The following is a 21,852-nucleotide window of genomic DNA, read 5'->3' on the forward strand; positions in this document are numbered from 1 at the left end:
GTATTTAAGAAAAACAATGTCATAAAAAGCAAATTGCATGTGATGTGGAGGGCAAACAGCAAAGCTTGGGTAACCAGGCAGTTTTTTACTGAGTGCGTTCATGAAGTGTTTGGCCCAAGTATAAAAAAAATACCACCACGAGAAAAATCTTCCAATGAAGTGCCTGCTTGTTATGGCTAACGCACCAGTGCACCCCCCAGGCTTGGAAGACGAGTTGATGGAAGAGTTCAGTTTTATCGACAAAGTTCTTGCCCCCCAATGCGACTCCTCACATCCAGCCCATGGACCAGCAGGTCGTATCTAATTTTCAGAAGCTTTACACCAAAGCACTGTTCCAAAGGTGCTTTGAGGTGACCTTGGACACAGAGCTCTCAGAGAGTTCTGGAAGAATCATTTCAATATCTTACATTACTTACATCTCATAGACAAAGTATGGAGGGATGTGTCTCACAGAACAATGAAGTCAGCCTGGAAGAAATTGTGGCCAGATACTGTCCCTGAACGTGTATTTGAGGATGTTGAAGAGGACACTCCTATTGTTGAGGATGTTGTGTCTCTGGGAACGTCCCTGGGCTGGGAAGTGAGCAGGGATGATGGAGGAGTCAGTGAGGACCACAAGTCTGAACTCACCACAGAAGAACTTCAAAACTTTCTGAAGGAGCAGCAACAGGCGGCAACTGAGGAACTGGCTTCAGAAGAGGAGGGAAGAGAAAGTGCTTCTACTGCACTGATCAAAGAAATGTGTGCAAAAGGGGTGGAAGTGCACACTTGTGTTGAAAAATATCACCCTGATAAAGCTGCTATAAGTCAGGCCACTAACACTTTCAATGAGAATGCTATGTCTCACTTTAGACAAATTTTAACACATCGGGAAAAGCAAATGTCAATTAAAAAATTTTTAGTGAGGAAAAGATCCAGTGAGTCTAAACTAGGTGTTAGTGGTATAAAAAAATCAAGGGAAAGAATGGCAGGAGAGGAGTCACCTACAGTGATTCTGGAAGAGGGCCATAGAACACCTGAACAGTCACCTATTGTGATTTTTGAAGGGGCCCCCCCCCATCCAAACCATGACTATCATCATTGCAGGTAAGAAAAAATTATTTTCATTTTTATCATCTACAGAACTGTTTTTACATTATTATTGTTCTTACAGTACAGTATATTGTGTTTATTGCTTTCATTGTATATCATTCTATGGATCTATGGTATCATTTGATAGTAAAATTCATGCTAAATTGCTGTTTTAGGGGTTGATTTTAAAGGTCTGTACTGGATTAATCCATCTTGCATTACTTTCTGTGGGAACCCATGCCTTGGTTTTCGAATGTTTCAGAACTCGGTCTTCCGGAACGGATGGCGTTTGAAAACAGAGGTACCACTGTATGTGTAAATGTGCTTGCACCAACTTTCTCTCAAAACTGATAATCCATCATCACTTGCCCAGCCATTCCAGTCATCTAGGACACCTATTTCTCAAGCACCATACACATCAGGAATTGTATCTGGAGATTTGTCTCTTCTATAATAATTCAGAAGTTTTCTAACTCCTGTTGTTTAGTCTGGCACGGATGTGCCATTAGATTAGAATGTTTTTGCTAATGTTCTGGTGTCTAGGACAGAAGTCAAGTCAACTTCTGGGCCATATCTTACCAGGAATGTCTTGTTCTTTGGTATGATTAAACCTAAGTTTAATCTTTTCTAAATCTATACAATAATGGCTGCAGTTAACACAGGAATCTCCCATGGTTTTCCTTGTTCACCGGCAGGGAGATTTCACTGCTATTATTTCTTGTTTATTTAATTTTGTATACTCAACTTTGCAGCCTTAATTGATATTTAACAATCAAATCAAAAGAACAATGAACAGATACTTAGTGCCTAATGAAAAAACATAACTCCTGTCCTCAAATAGATTATATTTGTTCAAATGTAATATATTTGTTTTCTAGTTCTTCTCACCTCCCTCTTAAATATATGGGCATGGACTGAAAAAAAATAACTCATCTATGGCCTGTCCACAAAAATGGGAAAGCGCATTAGCCATAAAAAAAAATAAATAAATAAAATAACCAGTATATTGTATACCTGAAACTAATATAATATTGAATGTCGAATATAATTGAAAAAACTTAAAATTAAAGTTAAAAAAGGGAAAGTTCATGTTTTTAAGAAGATATATCATTTTTGAGGTGAGTAGTTTTAAAAATAATGAAATTAATAATTTTTATATGCATATGGCAGTTTAATTCTTTTGTTTGCTCCACATATCATTCATGGAGGTAAATAGAATAGGGCAGTTTGAGGCCAAAGGGAAGTTATTATTATTTAATATTTCAGAAAATGCAATGTAACACCCAAGCTCAGGTATAAAGTTGTAACTAGAATTCCAGGGCTTTTGAATCCTAAAAAACTGCTCTTGCCTTTACACTACATTCTTTCTCTACTAAGTATCACTTTAAGTTAGTTTATTTAAGATTTTAAGCTCTGAGTGAAGATAGTCAACTGTGTTACTCGCCAATTCAGGACCCATCCCTAACACACTCCAGTGCACACTATTTTCTTCTCTGAACTCCTCTCTGAAAGGAACCAAATTCACTACATTATTTCTTACTCCCCTTTATAACTTTCATATTATGTAGTATACTTAAGTGCTATATGACACGGACAATCTTATCAATTGCACTAGAAACTCCTTGAGGCCAGACAATGAATTTTCTAACTAAATGTATATATTTCTATGGTGAATTAATCAAATTGGAGACAATTGTGGCTCAGCTTTGGAGTTTGCGGCCAGATGCGTACAGCCCCGGGCACTTTGTCACCCAGAATAATGTGCCCTTTAAACTGAGTAGGGACAGTTTGAGACCAAAGGGATGACACAAGGAGCTAAAATAACTAAAAAGAAAGTTAAAGAAATTAAGGATTCTAGTCCCTTTGAAAAGAGATTAAGGGGAGAACTCATTAAGATTCACCAGCTCCTGAATGGCACTGAGAATTGAGATGCTATGAAGCTATCTGACCTGGTGTCGAGAACAAGAGGAGACGCCACAATAGGACAGGCATCGATGGGCACTCCAGGGATTTGGAGGAGCTGCGGGACGGAACAGCAGGAACATTGACTAAGCAACCCAGAGGCAGCAAGAGAGCTGATTCTTAGATACAGTTTCTCGAATGGAATTGAAGAATTCTCTAGAAGGCAATAAACTCTGGTGAGAGTCTGAGTCCTGAATCAAAGAGGACACCCATGGTAGAAAAGACTCCCTCGCCCTTTTTATTCTCACCCTTGAGTGCTAAGTTAACATGTGCAGCGACCTCCTTTGTGCCACGTGTGGTGCGAAAGCAGTATTTGTTTGGATGTCCCCCTAGCTCTGGTCCAAGCTGGCTGAAGCCGGAGCAGACAGAACAAGACTGCGGACAGCAGCAGCCCCCTTTCTCAGGGCTGAACCTCTCCCAGGCCAGGGGCCTTTCCCAGCCCGGGTCAGGTGGGTTGCAAGCCTGACACTTCGGTTTCATGGCAATAACAAATTATCAGTCTTAAGGTCAAAAATAAAGAGAGCTGCTCAAGTAGCCCTGGTCTTGGGTAGCCTTGCAGCTGGTATTAAAGTGCAGTGGAAGGACCTGACTGTTTGTTGGCTTACAAGCACCCCAGTTCACAGTAATGAGAGTCCCCGTCCAAAGGAGCTCTGAGGAAAGGTGTGGACAAGTAGAAAGGGGAAGCTTGTTGCTTTGAGCATGTTTCTACTTCAATCTGGCTTTAAGGAAGGGTAATTAACTGGAGAAATGCTTAGAGAAATCTCTAGAAATAGGGATACATTTATAAAGCACAGTACGGTTAGCCAAAGAATTGACCCTGATTCTTTACCCACAGTAAATCTTTATGGTGACTTTAGCTACTTATCTCAACATACTTTTTTAAAAAATTTAAATGTTCTGCCACTTTCTCTCTCAATAAATTATCTCCTGTTGTTTCTGTCATCTTTCCCTTTTGGATTTGCATCACTTCTGAAACTTGCTTTGCAGACTATGCAAAAGCTTCCTCCTGGGGCATATGAAAGTAATGGAATGTGAACTGCAGGTTCCAGGCAGCTGAGGAGAGATGGGACAGAAGTTGGAATGTGCTGAGAAAGGAAGGAGACACAAAGATAAGATAAGCAATGGGAGCATCAGTGACACAAGAAAGGGACATTTTATCTAATCCTTTTATAACTTACCTTTTGTTCACTTACTGCCCACGTGTACCCTATATCCCAAGGAGGTGTTGCTGCCCTTAAGCTGAAAATGATAATATTTACCTGTGTAATTTCATTTGTACAGTACTCAGGTTGGTGTCACGTGAAACTAACTTGATAAATGAAAATAGTCAGAAACCAAAAGCCTGATACAATGAAAGGGAAAAATCAGGAATGGGGAAAACAATCTCAAAAAAATATAGCAATCACTATAAAGTAGAGAAATGAAAGGGAAATAGGAAATCAAGTTTATATGAAAGGCTTGAGAGTCATCTTAAAATTAGGTGGTTAACTAGATTACCAAGTGATAGCAGGCATCTTGACACTTTAAAAATTACAATCTGTGTTCACAAACTGTTATGATTAAAAAATATGTGTAGAGGGAGTAACTTGTATTTTCTATGAATATTTTCATAGTACACAATACATTTATTTCACAAACATTCATTTATGATCAATTATTTGTAAAATGCTCTAAGGAAGCAGGGGGAAAACAGAAATAAACGATACACACAACAGTTCAAAGACTTGGTATGAAAATAAGAATGTAAAATATCTCACTGATATTTTTTGTATTGCTCACATGTTAACATTATAATAGTTTGGATATACTTGGTTTAAGAAAATATATCATTAAAATTAAATTCATCTTCTTAAAACTGATGTACAGCTTTAAGAAGATAAATCTTACTCTTCTGGGCAAGATACAGTAGGTGAGAAAGAAACGAGAAGGAAACCAGTTAGAAAACTTCCAAAATAGTGAGATGAAAAGGACATGGGTTAGGGTGGAAATTGGGGTTACCAAAAGAAAAGGGGATACAAGAGACATCATAAAGGAAGAATCAATGAGATGGTGACTACCAGGCAGGAAAAAAGAGAAGAGAGTCATGGGTGAACCTGCGAATCTGGGAAAATAACTGTTCCATCAAAGTCAGTAAGGGGGTATGAATTGGAAAGAAAAATGCTGAGCTACTTTTTTTCTTCGTTTTAATATACTGAATTTAAGATGATGGGAAGCATCCAATTGGTATGTGGGGAAATGACACTAGAGCTCAGGAGAGAAGCTTGGCTGAAGATGTGTAAGGAGAAAGGTATAACCTTTATGACTGCGTAAATGAGTTCCGTGAGGGAGAAAGCAGAAAGGCAGAGGATGGAAAGAAGGACAGCAAGCAAACCCACGCCAGGCATTTAAAGGAGTTCTGAACCGCAGGCATTTGAAGGGGGTCAAAAGGTAAAAATTAAAATAAAATAAAATAAAATAAGAAACACTTGGAAAAAAAGATAAAACACACTCTTGACAAACAATTGTCATGCAGGGTCTCTGGTCCTGCTCCCTGCACAAGAACACAGGATATGTTGAGGCCCAAAAGGAACACCCATGGAGCCATAGACAGGGGAGTCATACCACTATAGTCTCACTGGCAGCTGGGCTGGAGACACAGAAAGCAGGAGCCACACGATCCGCAACCTGCCGCCTGCTTCTCTGCCAACCAACCAACCAACCAACGAACCTAGCCACGGCAGTTATATCACTGGCTAATGGCTAACCGGTAACAGCTGACTGCCAACTAGTCACAGCCGATGGCCATCTATTACCCGAGCCAGCACCTTTCCACGTGAGGCCAAGAGCCTGGAAACTGCTCTCTGGGTCTCTGTCCCCACACTCCATCCCCCAGGGTCTCTCCTCATAATCTATGTGACAAGCATCTTCCGCGAGGGGTCCTGTGTCAGGAACCCAACTCATGAGAACAAATTTCAGTCTAGTTCAAGTAATGTCCCAGCGGGTGTCCCTTGATGTCCACCTACTTTTTGGGCACAGCCAGACCTCCTGGGCACAGCCAGGATTCTCAGGGTACCATGCTGGAACAATAGTGGCTCACAGCCAAGGTGCTTACATACTCTCGACGGCGACCGGTGGAGACACAGGAAGTAAATATCCGCCTGTCCCCAACAAGGGGTCCTCCTGCACCCCAGTCTCACTGGCAGCCACCCGAGACACAGGAAGTAGGATCCGCAGGATCCGCAATCTGTCGGCTGGCTTTCAGCCTGCCAACCAACCAACCAACCAACGTAACCACGGCAGCTATACCAGTGGCTAATTGGCTAACTGGCTACAGCTGACGGCCAACCACCACCCAAGCCAGCACCTTTCCACGTGAGGCTGAGCGGGGGAAATGGCTCTCTGGGACTCTGTCCCCATAATTAGCTTCATTAATTACTCTGTATTCAGCACCTAGCATAATGAGTATTTTTTCTTAATGATTGGACCAACTAAAAGTTTTGTACATATTTTTCTGGTTGATTGAGGGAATCTAAAATATTTTTTCTACCACTAAAACTTTAGCTATTCAGGGCCGGCCTGGTGGCTCAGGCGGTTAGAGCTCCATGCTCCTGTCATGCGGGGTGTCCTGTGGGGTGTCAGCTCCCGCTCCCCACATAAGAACGCAGAACATGGTGAGGCCAAAAAGGAACACCCACGGAGCCATAAGTAGGGGAGTCATACCACTATATTCTCACCGGCGGCATCCGCCTCTCTGCAATCCGCTCTTGCTAGCTCCCATTTCTCTGCTAGCGTAGCCACGCAGTTATATTAGTGGCCAATGGCTCAACGGTTACAGCTGACGGCCAACTAGCCACAGCTGCTGGCCATCTGATCACAGTTGATGGCCATTTACTACCTGAGCCAGCACCTTTCTATGTGAGGCCGAGAGCCTGGAAACTGCTTTCTGGGGTTCTGTCCCCACACTCCACCCCTATAGGGTCTCGTCTCACAATCTACGTGACAAGCGTCTTCCGCGAGGGGCCCTGTGCCAGGAGCCTGGAGGTGAATGCAATATCCTGGACACAGTCAGGCTCTCTGAGCACAGCCGAGGTTTCTCAGGGCACCACCAGTACTTCTGAGCACAGCCAGACTTCCTGGGCTTCTTAGAGTACCACCTGTCTCCCCAGGCACAGCCAGGGTTTCTCAGGGCACTGCCACTCTCTCTGGGCTCAGCCAGACTTCCTTGGCTCAGCCACGGCTCTCAGGGCACTGCCACTCTCTCTGCCACTCTCTCTGGGCCTCTCAGGGTACCGTGCTGGAACAACAGCGGCTCACAGTCAAGGTGCTTACATATTCTCGATGGCGGCCAGTCAAGACACAAAAGCAAACATCCGCCAGTCCCACTACATGGTGGTATGTTCCCGAACAGTCAAGCTGTCCATTAAATTAAGAATGGAAAGCAATTCCCCATAGTCCATAGTCATTCACCAGGGCTGTCCTGGGGGTGAGGGATGACCTTGACCTCACCCTCATCTCCCAAGGAGGACTCAGCAAGCCTTTCCTCCTGGGACTACAAGTCCCGCATCTGGGCTGCCTCAGCAAGCAGTTCCCAGCCCACAGGGCCGCAACAACCTTCGCTTTCTCCGCTTTCTCCGGCCTCTGCTGGTTGGGGAACCGTCCACATCTTCCCACCCCTCCACGCGGGTCTAGCTCTCCGGTAGCTGCTCCTCCTGGTCTTCCTGAGACTGAGCTTTCATACGCAGAAACTGCTCCACTGCCCTTCGGAGAGCTTTGGCCAGCACCGTATCCTGCCAACTATGCCATTTGTCATGCGGGGCAGCCTGCGGGGTCTCAGCTCCCGCTCCCCACAGAAGAACGCAGGACATGGTGAGGCCAAAAAGGAACACCCACGGAGCCATAAGTAGGGGAGTCATATCACTATATTCTCACCAGCGGCATCCGCCTCTCTACAATCCACTCTTGCTAGCCCCCATTTTTTTGCTAGCGTAGCCACGCAGTTATATTAGTGGCCAATGGCTCACTGGTTACAGCTGACGGCCAACTAGCCACAGCTCATTATCCATCCAATCACAGTTGATGGCCATTTACTACCTGAGCCAGCACCTTTCTATGTGAGGCCGAGAGCCTGGAAACTGCTTTCTGGGGTTCTGTCCCCACACTCCTAACTCCAAAGGCTGCCGGTTCGATTCCCACATGGGCCATTGGGCTCTCAACCACAAGGCTGCCAGTTCAATTCCTTGAGTCCCACAAGGGATGGTGGGCTGCGCCCCCTGCAACTAAGATTGAACACGGCACCTTGAGCTGAGCTGCCGCTGAGCTCCCAATGGCTCAGTTGGTTGGAGTGCGTCCTCTCAACCACAAGGTTGCCGGTTTGATTCTTGCAAGGGATGGTGGGCTGTGCCCCCTGCAACTAGCAACGGCAACTGGACCTGGAGCTGAGATGCGCCCTCCACAACTAAGACTGAAAGGACAACTTGACTTGGAAAAGAAGTCCTGGAAGTACACACTGTTCCCCAATAAAGTCCTGTTCCCCTTCCCCAATAAAAAGTCTTTTAAAAAAAACCAAAACTTTAGCTATTCAAATATATGGTGATGGAAGGAGAACTGATTCTGGGTGGTGAACACACAATGGGATTTATAGATGATATAATAGAGAATTGTACACCTGAAATCTATGTAATTTCTAACAATTGTCACCCCAATAAATTTTAAAAAAACAAAACTTCAACTATTATTGATTAAAAAAAAGAAAAAGTTCTTCCTGTAATATAATACAAAGAGAAAGTCCTTTATCCTCCTCCCCCCCAAATAATGGAGTTCTGAATTTCTTATGGTTTTATGCCATCAGTTACATCATCATTATATAATCGAATCAATCATTTAATTGCTGCATATTAGGGAAGGTCTCCCCAAAAAGTGTAATCTGGTTGAAGAAAAGATAATCCCAATTATGGTAAAAGATTTAAGTAGCACTTAAAAATAAATAATAGAAACCTGACCCAAGGAAGGGCTTGATAAGTGAGTCATACAAACTGTAATCGTGGTGTAAGAGAACCTGGAGAGATACCCCTAAGGTAGGGTGTTTCAGGAAAGTTTTAGGAAGGAAGTGAATTTTGAGTGGGTCAGATCTCAGAGTTTGACTTTTAAAGTCTCTCCAGGCAATTGAAAGGGCATAATCAAAAGGGAGGAGGCAAGGAAATCCAGGAGGGTGAGTAAACCAGTGAGATAGTAGAAAAGGAGTCATTGATCAGATGGGTGTGGGTTGGGAAAGTAGACAAGGATGAAAAGGCTGCTTGGAGCCAAATTGTGGCAGGTCTTGAAAAAGAATCTAACAGACTTGGGACTTTCTCTCATACTCAAGGTAGTCATTGAATTGTGAGCAGGTGAATAACATGATTGAATTTAAAATTTAAGAACATTAATCTACCTCTTGTTTTAAAGGCAAAAGCCATAGAACTCAGGGATCATTTATTTTAAGCCCTTCCTCTCATGGGTGAGGTGCAGAGAGTAAGAGCCTTTTCTAAGAGAAAGCCCAAATTTCCTGACTGCTAATCTAATTCGCTTTCTACAACTTGTAAAAATTTAAATTATCCTGACTTATAGCCCTCATTGGGAATAGGTATGTTATGGAATGCAGCTCTCCGATGCAAAAAGAAGGCTGTGTATGAGAGTGTATCAGGAATCTGCGAGGTACTTGGACTTCCATTGTATACAGGCAAGTAAAGTGAAAACAGTGGTTATACTGGACTCCAGCTTCATCTTGATTCTGGGACTGAAACGAAGAGTATCGGGTCAGGCTGGTAAGCAAAGGGAGAAAAAGGGCAATTTCGCTAGAAGAGAGAAGCACATAATCCAATAGAGAAAAAACTGGACCCTTCCAAGATTCAAATAAATCAGGTCAGAAATATTTTTAGCTGATCATTTGGAACTTGTGATGTATTTTCCAAAGAAATAGTGTTATAAAAAGGTGGTTAGTTTATCAGATTGTCCTCCAGAAACCTATATAAATCCCATCATAGATGAAATTACTACATATTTTGCAAAGAGACACACAGTTGACCCTTGAACAACACAGGGGTTAGGAGTGCTAAACCCCTGTGCAGTCTAAAATCCACATATAACTTTTGACCCCCCCCCCCAAATTAACTACTGATAGCCTATTGTTGACCAGTAGCCTTACCAATAACAGTCAATTAACACATATTTCAGTCAATTAACAATAAACAGTCAATTAACACATATTTCATGTCATATGTATTATATACTGTATTCTTTTTTAACACTGTATTCTTATTATAAAGTTAGAGAAAATAAACCATTAAGAAAATCATAGGGTGACCAGATGGCTCAGCTGGTTAGAGCGCGAGCTCTCATCAAGGTTGCCGGATCAGTTCCCCATGGGATGGTGGGCTGCGCCCCCTGCAACTAAAGATCAAAAACGGCAACTGGATTTGGAGCTGAGCTGCGCCCTCCACAACTAGATTGAAGGACAAGACTTGGAGCTAATGGGTCCTGGAGAAACACACTGTTCCCCAATAAAAAATTAAAAAAAAAAAAAACATAAAGAAGAGAAAATACATTTACAGTACTGCATACATTTATTGGGAAAAAATCAACATGTAAGTGGACCTGCGCAGTTCACACCCCTGTTGTTCAAGGATTAACTGTATAAATATTTTTTGCTACATTAATTAATAAGCAAAACAGATTAGTCCAACTAATTATTGTGTGTTTTTTAATGGAAACCACTTAATTAGAAGAGGATATGGAACTGAAAGTTGTGAATATGAAAGAGAATTACTTCTTAGCACTTTCACGGTCATCTGAGGTTTATGGCAGTAGCTCACAAACAGAAAAGAAGCAAGAGAGAGAAAGTAAAGCAAGTAAGAGCTGTGTATGTTTTTAAGGAAGATGATATAGTTCTAATGTTTAGAGGGTGAAAGAATTGGCCAGGCTGGAAAAAGCCAGGAGAGAGATACAACTTGGAATCAAAGGGAGAAAAGAAGGGGGGTCAGTGTCCAACATCTTTGGACAGGGGTCAGTAACATAGATTCCAGGAGATGAAGCAGGAAGTACATCCAAAAAATAGATCTGAGGCAGTTAAGTGCCAGGGGAAAGGTGGGACAAACATTCAAAGCCGGATGAAGAATTCAGGGGTATTGGGCCGGCCCCGGTGGCTCAGGCGGTTGGAGCTCCGTGCTCCTAACTCCGAAGGTTGCCGGTTCGATTCCCCGACTCCTGCAAGGGATGGTGGGCTTCGCCCCCTGCAACTGGCAACAGGAACTGGACCTGGAGCTGAGCTGCGCCCTCCACAACTAAGGCTGAAAGGACAACTTGACTTGGAAAAAGTCCTGGAAGTACGCAGTGTTCCCCACTAAAGTCCTAGTCCCCTTTCCCAATAAAAAAAATCTTAAAAAAAAAAGAATTTAGGGTATCAATTGCAATAGAAGCCAATGTGAGGCTCTGATTGGAGCCCAAACTCAGGGAACATGGTGGTCACATTTTCAGCCAGACCAAAGAGGTAAAGACTCATTAGCTCCTGGGACCAGGATTGGCTCCAGACAGTGGGTGAAAGCTGGGGTAAGTGAAGAGCACAGCGAGGGGCGGAATGGAGCAAAAACTACAGAGACAGAAGCAGAGTTGGAGACACATAAAAAGAAATAGGTCTTAAGTGGATATGCGTGGTCCATATAAACACAGAAAAAGATAGCACAGAAGGCAAATAAATCACCCACAGGGAAAACAGGTGCTGAAGACACAGGGCGACACGTCTCTGACCACCACCAGGGGCATCTCTAGTCCCAGGGCAGCTTTGTTATTTACAGGACTGGGGTGTGGCGTGGAGGAGGGGAGAGGACCACAGCGGAGCCTTCCGACGGGGGTAGCCGTGGGGGGCATGTAATTCGAACATACCATAGTGACCAAAACCTCTCACTTTTCTGCTTCCTAGTATTGTTAACGTTCTAGACACTATTATTACCACGCTGGCTAGCAGCGACAATTGAGAGTCCAGGTAAAAGGGGTTAAACGATGATAAAAAATAAAGGAAAGAATGAGGAGAACCAGGAAAAGGAAGGTGGGGAAAGAACAGTAAGGCTGTAACGGACTAGAAACAAACGCGAAGGAAAGCAGTAACCCTTTAATAAAGGAGAGGGAAGTATGGAAAGTCAAACTGACCTGTGAGGACATTAATAAGACTGGAGAAAAAGTCCAGAAAACATCTAATTCAGGTTACGTGATTAATTCCACAGTAGCTTGTCACCCTTTTCACATCTCATCTACTAATAGGCTACCTACGGAGTAGCTGTGCTGTAAACACAACAAAATGTTGCCTTTGCTCTTTAGATGTATGCTCCCTTTTGTCAGCGATTAAAATATCGTGGTAGAATTTGAGGATGGATGATAAATCGTTAAATAGTTCTAGAAAATAAAAGCAAAAGTGCAGAATTTTGGGGGTGTTTCTACAGGGCGTGGAGAGAAGAGAGAAACCAATGTCAGAAGATGAAGTATTTTGAGATTAGTTGATGTATAAAAATACACTGAAATATACGTTTCCTTTAAGAAGTTGGATTTTTTAAAAAAATGCTGCCTTATAAAAACCCAGTACATTATTAAAACGACCGCAATACAGTGGGAGGTGGGGGAGTAGCGCCCAGGCTTCCCACTGCAAAGTCTATCACGTAAACCCGCTCATTATGTTTGCCATCCTCTCCACGTTTTACACTGCCCAGGTGTAGAAGACGGTCTTTCCTTTAAGCACCGTTCGCTTCGGGACTGCACCTGTCACTCAGTAAGTAAGGACTCGCCCCACTGCGGGGAAGCGCCGGGGCCGCGCCGCGCGGCCCGCCCGACAGGCGGACCGCCGATCCCGCCCTCCGACTCCCTCGGACGGGAGCGGAACGCAGCACTGAATACGCCCTTGTACCAGGACAAAGTTGGGCATTCAGTGCAGTGTTTCCGAACTTCTGGTCTGTTTTGGGGATGACTTTTCTCCTTGAAGCTGGGCAGAACGGTACAGAAGTTACCATTCCTAACAGCACGAGCCCCCACAGCCTTCTTCTAGAGCATTCCCTCAGGCGCGGCGCGCAGGCCTCCACCCCCCACCAGAACACACGCCTCGCCCTGCAGACGATGATCTCCCTTTTCCCATCCCCCAGCCAAAACTACATTGTGCTCACTCTTCCAGGGCGCTTTTCTGCAGCCAGCGCACTTGGAGGGCTGCAAGCCCGTCTTCTCCCGGGCGGTCACACGTGTCCACGCCCGGAGGGGGGTGTGTGTCGCTCCACCCGCACGGCCGCTGATTGGTGCCTCCGTTACCCCGCCCTTCCCGCCGCGCTCCAGCCTCCATCGCACTCGCTTCCAGCTCAACAAGCCCCACCACCTTCCCACTGAGGAGCCGCTTTCGAGTTCCTTAGAGCTTCTTGCATGGGATAAAAGTATTAAAGAACAGGTGGGGACCACTCAATTTCTCTAAGCTTCAGATTCCTGGGGTGCACAGCCCACTGGTTGTCCAGTGCTACCACAGCACCAATAATAACTGAACTTCCACACGTGCGTCTTTCTGGATCCAGCGCCTACGGGAAGCACCACCCAGCGGGCCCTTTAAAAGGACGCGACCACTAAGGCCAAGTGTGTGGGGGGAGAGACCCTTATTACCGTCACTCAGCAGAGTCATTAAACTTCTCAGTCCCAACACCCGGAAGGCGAGGTGGGGGTCATAGCAGTTCCTGGGGTTACACTTCGCTCCCTTGAGGTCACACTCCTTTCTTGGGGCGTTTCGTCCCCTCTCCCCTCCCCCTCTCTTCCCGGGCCTCGGGCCGGGCCGGGGTGGGGGCGGGGTTGTTGTTGTGGTAGGGCAGCCCCGCCCCCTCCTCGTGGCGGCCCCTCCCCCAGGCCGTCGCCCCCCCCCCCGCCCCCGCCCCCAGCCCCATCTGTTTTCCCCGGCGCGGAGATGATTACATTGTACGGGACTGGAGGCGGCCGCAGCCTGCGCCGCAGCCGCGCGATGGGGCGAGCGCGCGGAGCCCGCGGGCAGCCGGAGCAGCAGCCGCCTCAGTGAGCCGGGCCCGAGCCGCCGCCGCCCCCCGCGCGCTCGCCCGCCCTCAGCTCATGCACACGCCGAGCGGCGGCAGCAGCGGGAGGAGCAGCCGCCGCCGCCCCCGCCCGAGGAGCTGAGGCGCTGCGCCGCGGCGGGAGTCCCGGCGGGCGGGCGGGCGGGCAGCGTGGGGCCGCGAGGCGCGCGTGGAGCTCGGGGCCGCCGCCGCCACCGCCGCGGCCGGGAGATGTGCCCGGAGGAGGGCGGCGCGGCCGGGCTGGGCGAGCTCCGCTCCTGGTGGGAAGTGCCGGCCATCGCGCACTTCTGCTCGCTCTTTCGCACCGCGTTCCGCCTGCCCGACTTTGAGATCGAGGTGAGTGGCCGCGCGCAGCGCCGCCCGTCCCCGGCCCCTCGGGGCGTCCCGGAACTCCGCGCGGGAGGCGGCGGGCGCCGGAGGGCGGGTCTCGGCGGGGGCACGGGCGCGGCCCCCGCAGGGCGGGTGGGCGGGGGCCGCCGAGTGCGGGGCCGGGCCGGGGCGTTGGCGGGCGGCCGCGGGGCGCAGCGCGCTTTTGTGGCAGCGGGACGGCCGCTCTCCCGGGACCTCGCGCTGCCTCCGGGCCGTGCAAGCGCGAGCCCGCCGCTCCGGGCGGCCGGGGGCCGGGCGGGGCCGGCGGGGGCTCACTCGGGGCGGCGGGGACGCGGGCCCGGCTCGTGGCTCCGGGGCGGAGGGAAAGTTTAGGACGCCGTCACCCTTTAGCAGGGCTGTTCCCGCGGAAGAGGCAGCCTCTTTCTGCGGGCCCTCGAGAGCTCCTCTGAGGCGGTCCGCCACCATCACCCCCCGGGCGAACGTGCAGCGAAGGGCTGCGCTCCGGCCGGGCCGGAGGCGCGCTCTCACCGAGGCTTTGTGGCCGCCGGCCCGAAATCTGCGGTCCCCGCGGCGGGGGGCGGCGGGAGCGCGGGGAGCGGGACTACGCGCGGCCACGGCGAGCGCCTCGCCCGGCGGCTGCCTCCCCTTCTTTTTATTTTCGGAAGAGGGTGTGAAATACTTGATTGGTAGGCAGGTTGAATTGCTTGCTCGCCGATGGCCGTCTGCGTAGTGACTTACCACCTTTTGCCTTTGGACAAAGGTAAATAAATGGAATCTGTCGGTCAGTGTTTCTTTTCAGTTTCTGCCGGTGGCTTCGCTGATGGAGTAATCAAAATAAGAATCACTTTTGGAGGAACAAATCGTTATCTCCCCACCCCCACCTCTCTTTCTGCCATTTTCGGATTGACTTTAATTCGTTTACGCCTGAGGTTTTTGCCTCACCTTTATTTTTAGATTCGGTGTTGTTTGCGGAAATATCTTTTGCTTCCTATGTGAATGAAGTGTGGGAACTTATTCTTGTTGCAGAGTTAATGAAATCGTAAAAATAAAACGCTCAAAAGACGTGGAGTGGGAGAATGAAGAGGAATGGAGGCTGATAAACTAGGACCATTCACTGGCTGTTGCGATTTGTTCTTAGTTCCCTTAAGCTGATTAAAACAATGTGATTAAATCGTAGGCTGATCTGTTTTTAGGGATGTAATAACTTGGGCATTTTAGGTACCATCAGAGTGTTTGTTTTCAAAGTTTGATCGTGACTCTAACACGCACGCTTTTTACTAAAAATTCTACTGGGACAGCTGTTTATATTGACTGAAGAAGAGAAACGGGGCCACAGAAAGGAAAATTTTCGGAATGCTAAAAATCAAGAGAGGTTTAATAATTATTCTGGTAAACCTGCAGTTTCTTTTAGATGGTATAAAATCGTAGGTAACTAGTTTATATCCTGGTGCTCAAAATGGTGGCTATCGTGGGAGGTAATTGCCTGCGACAATGCCATCTTGGGTGCTGGTAAACTTGCCCCCAGCCCGTTTTCTTCCTTGCAAGATAATGAAACCGAGGTGGCACTGAATTACAAGTTTAGAGCATAAGGACCCATTCTAAAAATACTGTGGAAAAACTCATCTTTCAAAATCCATATATCCCCATTTTGTTGATGGAAAAATAGAGGTAACTGACTTTTACCTTAAGTTATAGATACAGGTTCTGGAATAATCTAACTTGTCTTATGTTCTAAGAAGTAAAGGAAATTGTAAGGAGGTCAAATGTGTACAACAGAAATGAAAAATCATTGTTACAGGTGAACGATCAGGGCTATTTGAGGTGACTTTCTTGGAATTGACACTTTTTTGTTGTTAATGTGTATGATGTTTGAAATACATGCAACAGGAATGAATATTTAGAATCCATTTTGATAACTGTCCATATATTTTTATTGATAACAAATGATAGTAATCTTTTCTGCAGTTCTTGTATAGTCTTTCTCATTTCTCATGTTTAAGATGTGTTTTGAAATGGTTAATGTAAATTTTAACAAAGTTTTCAGTTATCAGGAATTAAAATTTTAAAATATATTTTTAGGCTTCTAACAAATTTGACTCAGTGACAGTGCAGAACTCACCAAAAACGTTAACAGTTTGATTCTCTTAAGTATACAAAAATTGATTTTTATTTTGCTTAGGTGATTTTTGTTTTTATCTAATAGTTTGTTGTCCTGACAGTTTGAGAAACAATTCCTTGGTTAGACTTTGTGATGCAGTAGAAGAGCTTTCTTTAAAAACAACAAACAAACCTGGTTAGCTCAGTTGGCTAGAGCGTGGTACTAATAACACCAAGGTTACGGGTTTGATCCACCACAGTGAGCTGTGCCTGTCTTAAAAAACAACAACAAACCAATGACAAAAAAAACGAAAACAATTTTAATGTACTGTACATGTTAGGTCAACTAGAAAGGTCCTACAATCTTAATTTACCACAACCTCAAAAGATAAAAGTGGTGAGTAATACCAAGTGGTAGAAGTTGGATATCAGCTTTCAGGAAGACAGTTTTCACCTGTGGGGAAGATCTCATTTTTACCCTTGATCACCAAGCTGAACCCATGGGTTTATAGAAAATTTAGGAAGCAGTATCCTCAAGGACTTGGCTTTTTTTATCTAAAGTGAAGCAATCTCTTAGCTAGGTGAAGAGCTGGGAGTATTCAGGCTGCAATTCTGCAAGCAGTCGAGACCTCCCACTTAGAGAACTGGTCCCCAAAGCATGGGTATTTTTATTTTCGTATATGAAAATACTTTGTACTCTGTTAATCAATCTTGAACATACAAGATTTCTTTAGAAGAGTCCATATACTTGACTCTTGCTTTTGGGATATATTTAAGGGCTTGTATGTTGCTGCCCACCCCCCCAAATTGGGGTTCTGTAGTCATCATAGCAAAAAAATCTGTGAATGTATACATAATACTTTGTTCAAAGTTTCTGGTTTTAAAAATAATACATAAACATTACATAAGATTTGAAAATAATAACAAAATATAGGTAGAGAATTAAAGTCACCTATAATCCCACCATTCAAAGATAAAAGTTGTTAACTGTTAACACTGTTTTCCACCACTGAGGGATAAAAGCTATTAATTGTTAACAAATTTAGAGATTCCAAATATTCTCACAATGTACAATATTTGTGCCATAGATTGGGTGTTGGTTTTGTTTTTCAGGTGAGATTGAGATCTAGTTGAACAATAGTAGATTAATGACGTTGCGTTCAGTAGTTGGTATTATTAAGCACCTATTTATTACTAGGTGCTTAACATGGAACCGGGAGATCACCGTAGAAGCTTGTAACTCACTTCTTTTGCCTCAGAAGATTATCTGTTAATATTTCAGAACCGCTTCACTTAAAGTATTTTATAATCGTTTAACATTCCAATGGGTTAGGCTGGTTAAATGTTGTCCTGATTTGAGAAATGAAGAATGGTGAATTGATCTCCCCAAAGATTTAATACTGATTTTTCTTTTTCCTAGCCAAATGCTCTTTACAGTGAATATTGGGGGCAGAAACTCCATCACAAACAGTTGGGGCATATTTTTTGTAGAGAAGAGACCTTGGGGCCTCTAGGTGGCTGTTTGAAAAGGGTGCTGTAGAATTACCTGAATGGTTTGTGTAGTATAGTAGCATGATAAAAAATCATCTGATTATCCTGTCTGCTTTTTTTCCTGAGCTTCCTGCCTTTGAGTACTTAATCCTTTGCCTTTTTTGGGTCCCCTCCCTGGGTGTGGTTAGATGTGGTTAAAGTCCTCACTAATCAGCATGATGATCTGGGGGCAATATCTTTAATTCAGATTCCTGAATTCCACTCGGTGTTTCCTTGGATCCAACCTCTTAATTAGGGGCACCAACGCATGAATTATTAAGCGTGGAAATAAGTAATAAAATTGCTGAGGGTAACTTACTAGGACATAAGTCGTAGCAGTGGGTCCTAAGCCTGGGGTGAACTAAAGATTTTGTGTTGGTGTGCACATCTGAACTGTGTGAGAGGAGAGGGCCTTTTGCTTTCATCAAATTCTGAAAGAGGTCCCCAAGCGAACAAAGGTTAAGAGCCCCTGAACTAGATGAAAGACTAAGTTGGCTTGAATTGGGGAATCAGAAGCCTAGTTTCATGACAGAAGATGCATTGGACCAGGAGTTAGGAAACTTGAACTCTTACTGTAATTGTACCACTAACTAGTTCTTGTGACCTACAGAGGTCAAAATAGCATAGTGATAGATGACACTTGTATAGCACTTTGTATATTTTCCAAATGTTATTCATTTTATCCTTAGCCATCCTTAACCATCACCATGAGGTAGGAGTTACCTTCATTTTACAGATGAGGAAATTGGAAGTTTACTCGAGAGGCTAAGATGCTTGTGTGCAGACTTCACTTGATACTAAATTTTATCCAATTTCTACTTTAAGTTTGAGTTGTTGCTACTACCTCACAGTTTCTACAAATATTTATTGAGCATCTGTTGTGCTAGGGGCGATATACTACGGTGTTTCCCCGAAAATAAGACCTAGCCGGACAATCAGCTGTAATGCATCTTTTGGAGCAAAAATTAATATAAGACCCGGTCTTATTTTACTATATTGTAAGACCAGGTCTTATATAATACAAAATAAGACCGGATCTTACTAATTTTTGCTCCAAAAGACGCATTAGAGCTGATTGTCCGGCTAGGTCTTATTTTGGGGGAAACACAGTAGGTGCTGAAGCTACAGATGTGAACATAACACAAAATACCTGCCCTCTTTTTAGAGGAAGGACACAGTAACAAATTGGTAATTAGAGTATGTCAGAGGGTGACAAAAATTAAGTAGGGTGGAGGCACAGAGAGGGCCAGGTTGAGGGGTGGGCTGTTGCTGTTTAAAATAGGATGATTAGGTGTTGCCTCACTGAGAAAATGGTGTTTGAGCAGGCTTGGAGATAAGTGACTTAAAAATTAGTAATTTGTCACATGAATCTATTTAATGTAAGATATCAGACTATAAACGTCTTCTAAAAGATTCAAGATCTTCCCTTTCTCCTCTGAGGAGAAAAGCCCAAGAACAGGATGTCAGTTACAGAGGGGCACATCTCTGCGATTTGAAACCCTGAAAAGGTTTGTTCAGTCAGAGTGTACCTGTCCAGAATACTGGATCCCTTTCTGTTTATACCAAGATTTTGAAAGGGAAGTCTTTTGTAGTTCTTGCCTGCTCTGTGAAGCTTCACAGGGGTAGTTGGGAACGTCAGTACTCTCGTCTCTGAAGGACAGCCTGTGTAAGCATCTGGCTGGCTTTATGATGGAAGTTTAGTTCGGTCTTGCTTCATTTTGTAGAGGACACGGTAACCTAAAATACAACTTGGCAGCATTGGGTACAGCCGTCCATCTGACCTTTGATCAGGAGAGGCTCAGTGCTGGATTCTTGTGAGTTAGGGGTAAGGCTGAAGAGCACTGACAGAATGCTGGCAAACCTCAAGTGCAAAGGCTGGTTAACGTAAAACTTCAGTGTGGACAGAGCCAAAGGGGACAGAACTGCACGGCTTCTAACTATATGGTCTTACACGTAGATCGGATCTAGTTGATATGATTGAACGTGTTTTCAAAAGGGATCAAATGGAGAGTCAGAAACCTGGATTGTGGGCCCATTTCTGTCATTAACTTGAGTTGTGATCTTAGGCAGATCACTTCTTTAGATGCTCCATTTATAAGATGGGAGCTTTAGATTAGACGATTCCTAGGTTTTTGGTAGGACTCAAATTCTGTGATTCTAGGAATGCTGTTCAGCATGTATAGCACTATTAGCTGATTCAGAAAATCACTGACCTCACTGGTTAAGATCAAGGTTATGAGCTGCGTTAGGGTCTGTGCCTTACAAATTAATGTTGTACCAAGTGAACGCTGCAAATCCATACTTTGATGTGTTTGTGGTTTACATTAATTTGTCTTTCTGTGGAAGATTGGTCTGCAAGTATGCTACTTTGGAAATGGCTTTTAGGGAAGATTGGCATTTCCACTATCTCCAAGGTGCTCAGACTGAGCTAAGATTCTGAGATTATGTAGAATTCTGGAAGTTCAAGGTCTTGAATTATGTTCCCTTCACTTTTTTTTTCTTCTATTATGTTTAACATGGTTTATATTTAGAACTTTGAATGAAATCCAATTACAGCTTCTGGCTTGTGGCTTACCTTTCATTCAGTACTGCACCCTCTTCAGAGAGCTGTGTTGCCCTTTCCCTGTATTTTCATATTTCATTGGATGTTTTTATTATATCTTCTTGACATTAGCCTCTAACAAATAGTAATTTATACTGGAAAACTTGGGAAAGTCTTTTTTTTTTCCAGTAGTACTTATGATTGAGAAAGGAATTGTTGGATGATAATAGTGATTCTGTGGGTTTCTTTAGGGCTCAGGGTTTCTCAGCCTCAGCACTGTTGATACTTTTTTGGGGGGCCAGGTAAGACTTTGATGTGGGAGCTGTCACATACATTTTCAGATGTTTAGCAGCATCCCTGGCCTCTACCCTCTCGGTGCCAGCAGCAGCCCCAGTGACAAATCAAACTGTCTCCAGACATATTGCCCTGTTTGAGAATCACTCCTTTAAGGTTTAAGGGAAGGCTGAAGTGTTGGTCATTGTATAGAAGCCACACTGCATATGAGGTAGACGAGTTTTTCCTTCTGATTAACAATTTTTCACCTTAATGCAAACCTTTAATATTTTTGTTTACAGAAATTGAAGGAAGTTAAAGTTGCTCCCAGATGTGTGTCATTAGCAGTTGCACATGTCAGAAACCTGGGTAACAGATGTAATTTTTTTTTCTTTCCTGGGGAGTAATTTAAGGGAAGAAGAGTGGTTTGGAGGCAGTTGGGAAGCTGACTGGGTCCTGTAAAGACAGTCTGCCCTCCGGCAGGGCCTGGCCACCGGGTGTGTTGTGGAAAAAGGGGTGTTGCACAGCCACAGGCTGCCTTCCGTTGCTGCCATCGCCTGTCAGGGCCTGGGCTCTTCTTGACAAATCTCTTGAGCATTGTGCAGTGGCGGACTATGGAGGGGGGGGTTAGTCCTGACCAGGTCAGAAGTTCAGTGGGACCTAAGCGGAAAGGTGTGTGTGTGTGTGTGTGTCTTTCCCTGCCCTTGCATGCTCATTTGGTACATATGCGCCTATCAAGTTATGTAAAGTTTATTATTCCACCAAAATTTTTGATTTAGAGCACGCCAATGACAGAACCCTTTTTGTCGCTCTAAATATTTTTCATGATTACTCCCATTGGATTTTCCTCTTAGTCAAGTATGGCAAAATATTTCATGGATTAAAATAGATTTTTATTTTGGTTTGGAGAAAAAAAACTAGTGATGATGAGTTAAGCAGTAATAATAGTGCACAATGAAGGGCTGTAAGACTTGGAAGAAAGCTGCTGTAGAACTG

The 21,852-nt window shown here is 44.7% G+C and overlaps 1 protein-coding gene across 3 annotated transcripts in view; it reads left to right on the forward strand.

Moving 5' to 3' along the window:
• Positions 1-14,294: 14,294 nt before the first annotated feature.
• CECR2 (CECR2 histone acetyl-lysine reader) overlaps positions 14,295-21,852 on the forward strand; it is a gene marked incomplete at its 5' end in the record, with an annotated part of 149,488 nt that continues 141,930 nt past the window's right edge. For 2 of the 3 annotated variants that reach the window (XM_081059407.1, XM_081059408.1), the window contains one exon: positions 14,295-14,420. In XM_081059407.1, coding sequence (XP_080915533.1) covers positions 14,295-14,420 — 126 coding nt within the window. Of the gene's footprint in view, positions 14,421-15,150; positions 15,175-21,852 lie in introns of those variants that run through there. The other variant, XM_081059409.1, reaches the window with a different exon arrangement.

Source organism: Rhinolophus hipposideros (genome assembly GCF_964194185.1).
Source record: "Rhinolophus hipposideros genome assembly, chromosome: 9".
Classification (NCBI taxonomy): Eukaryota; Metazoa; Chordata; class Mammalia; order Chiroptera; family Rhinolophidae; genus Rhinolophus; species Rhinolophus hipposideros.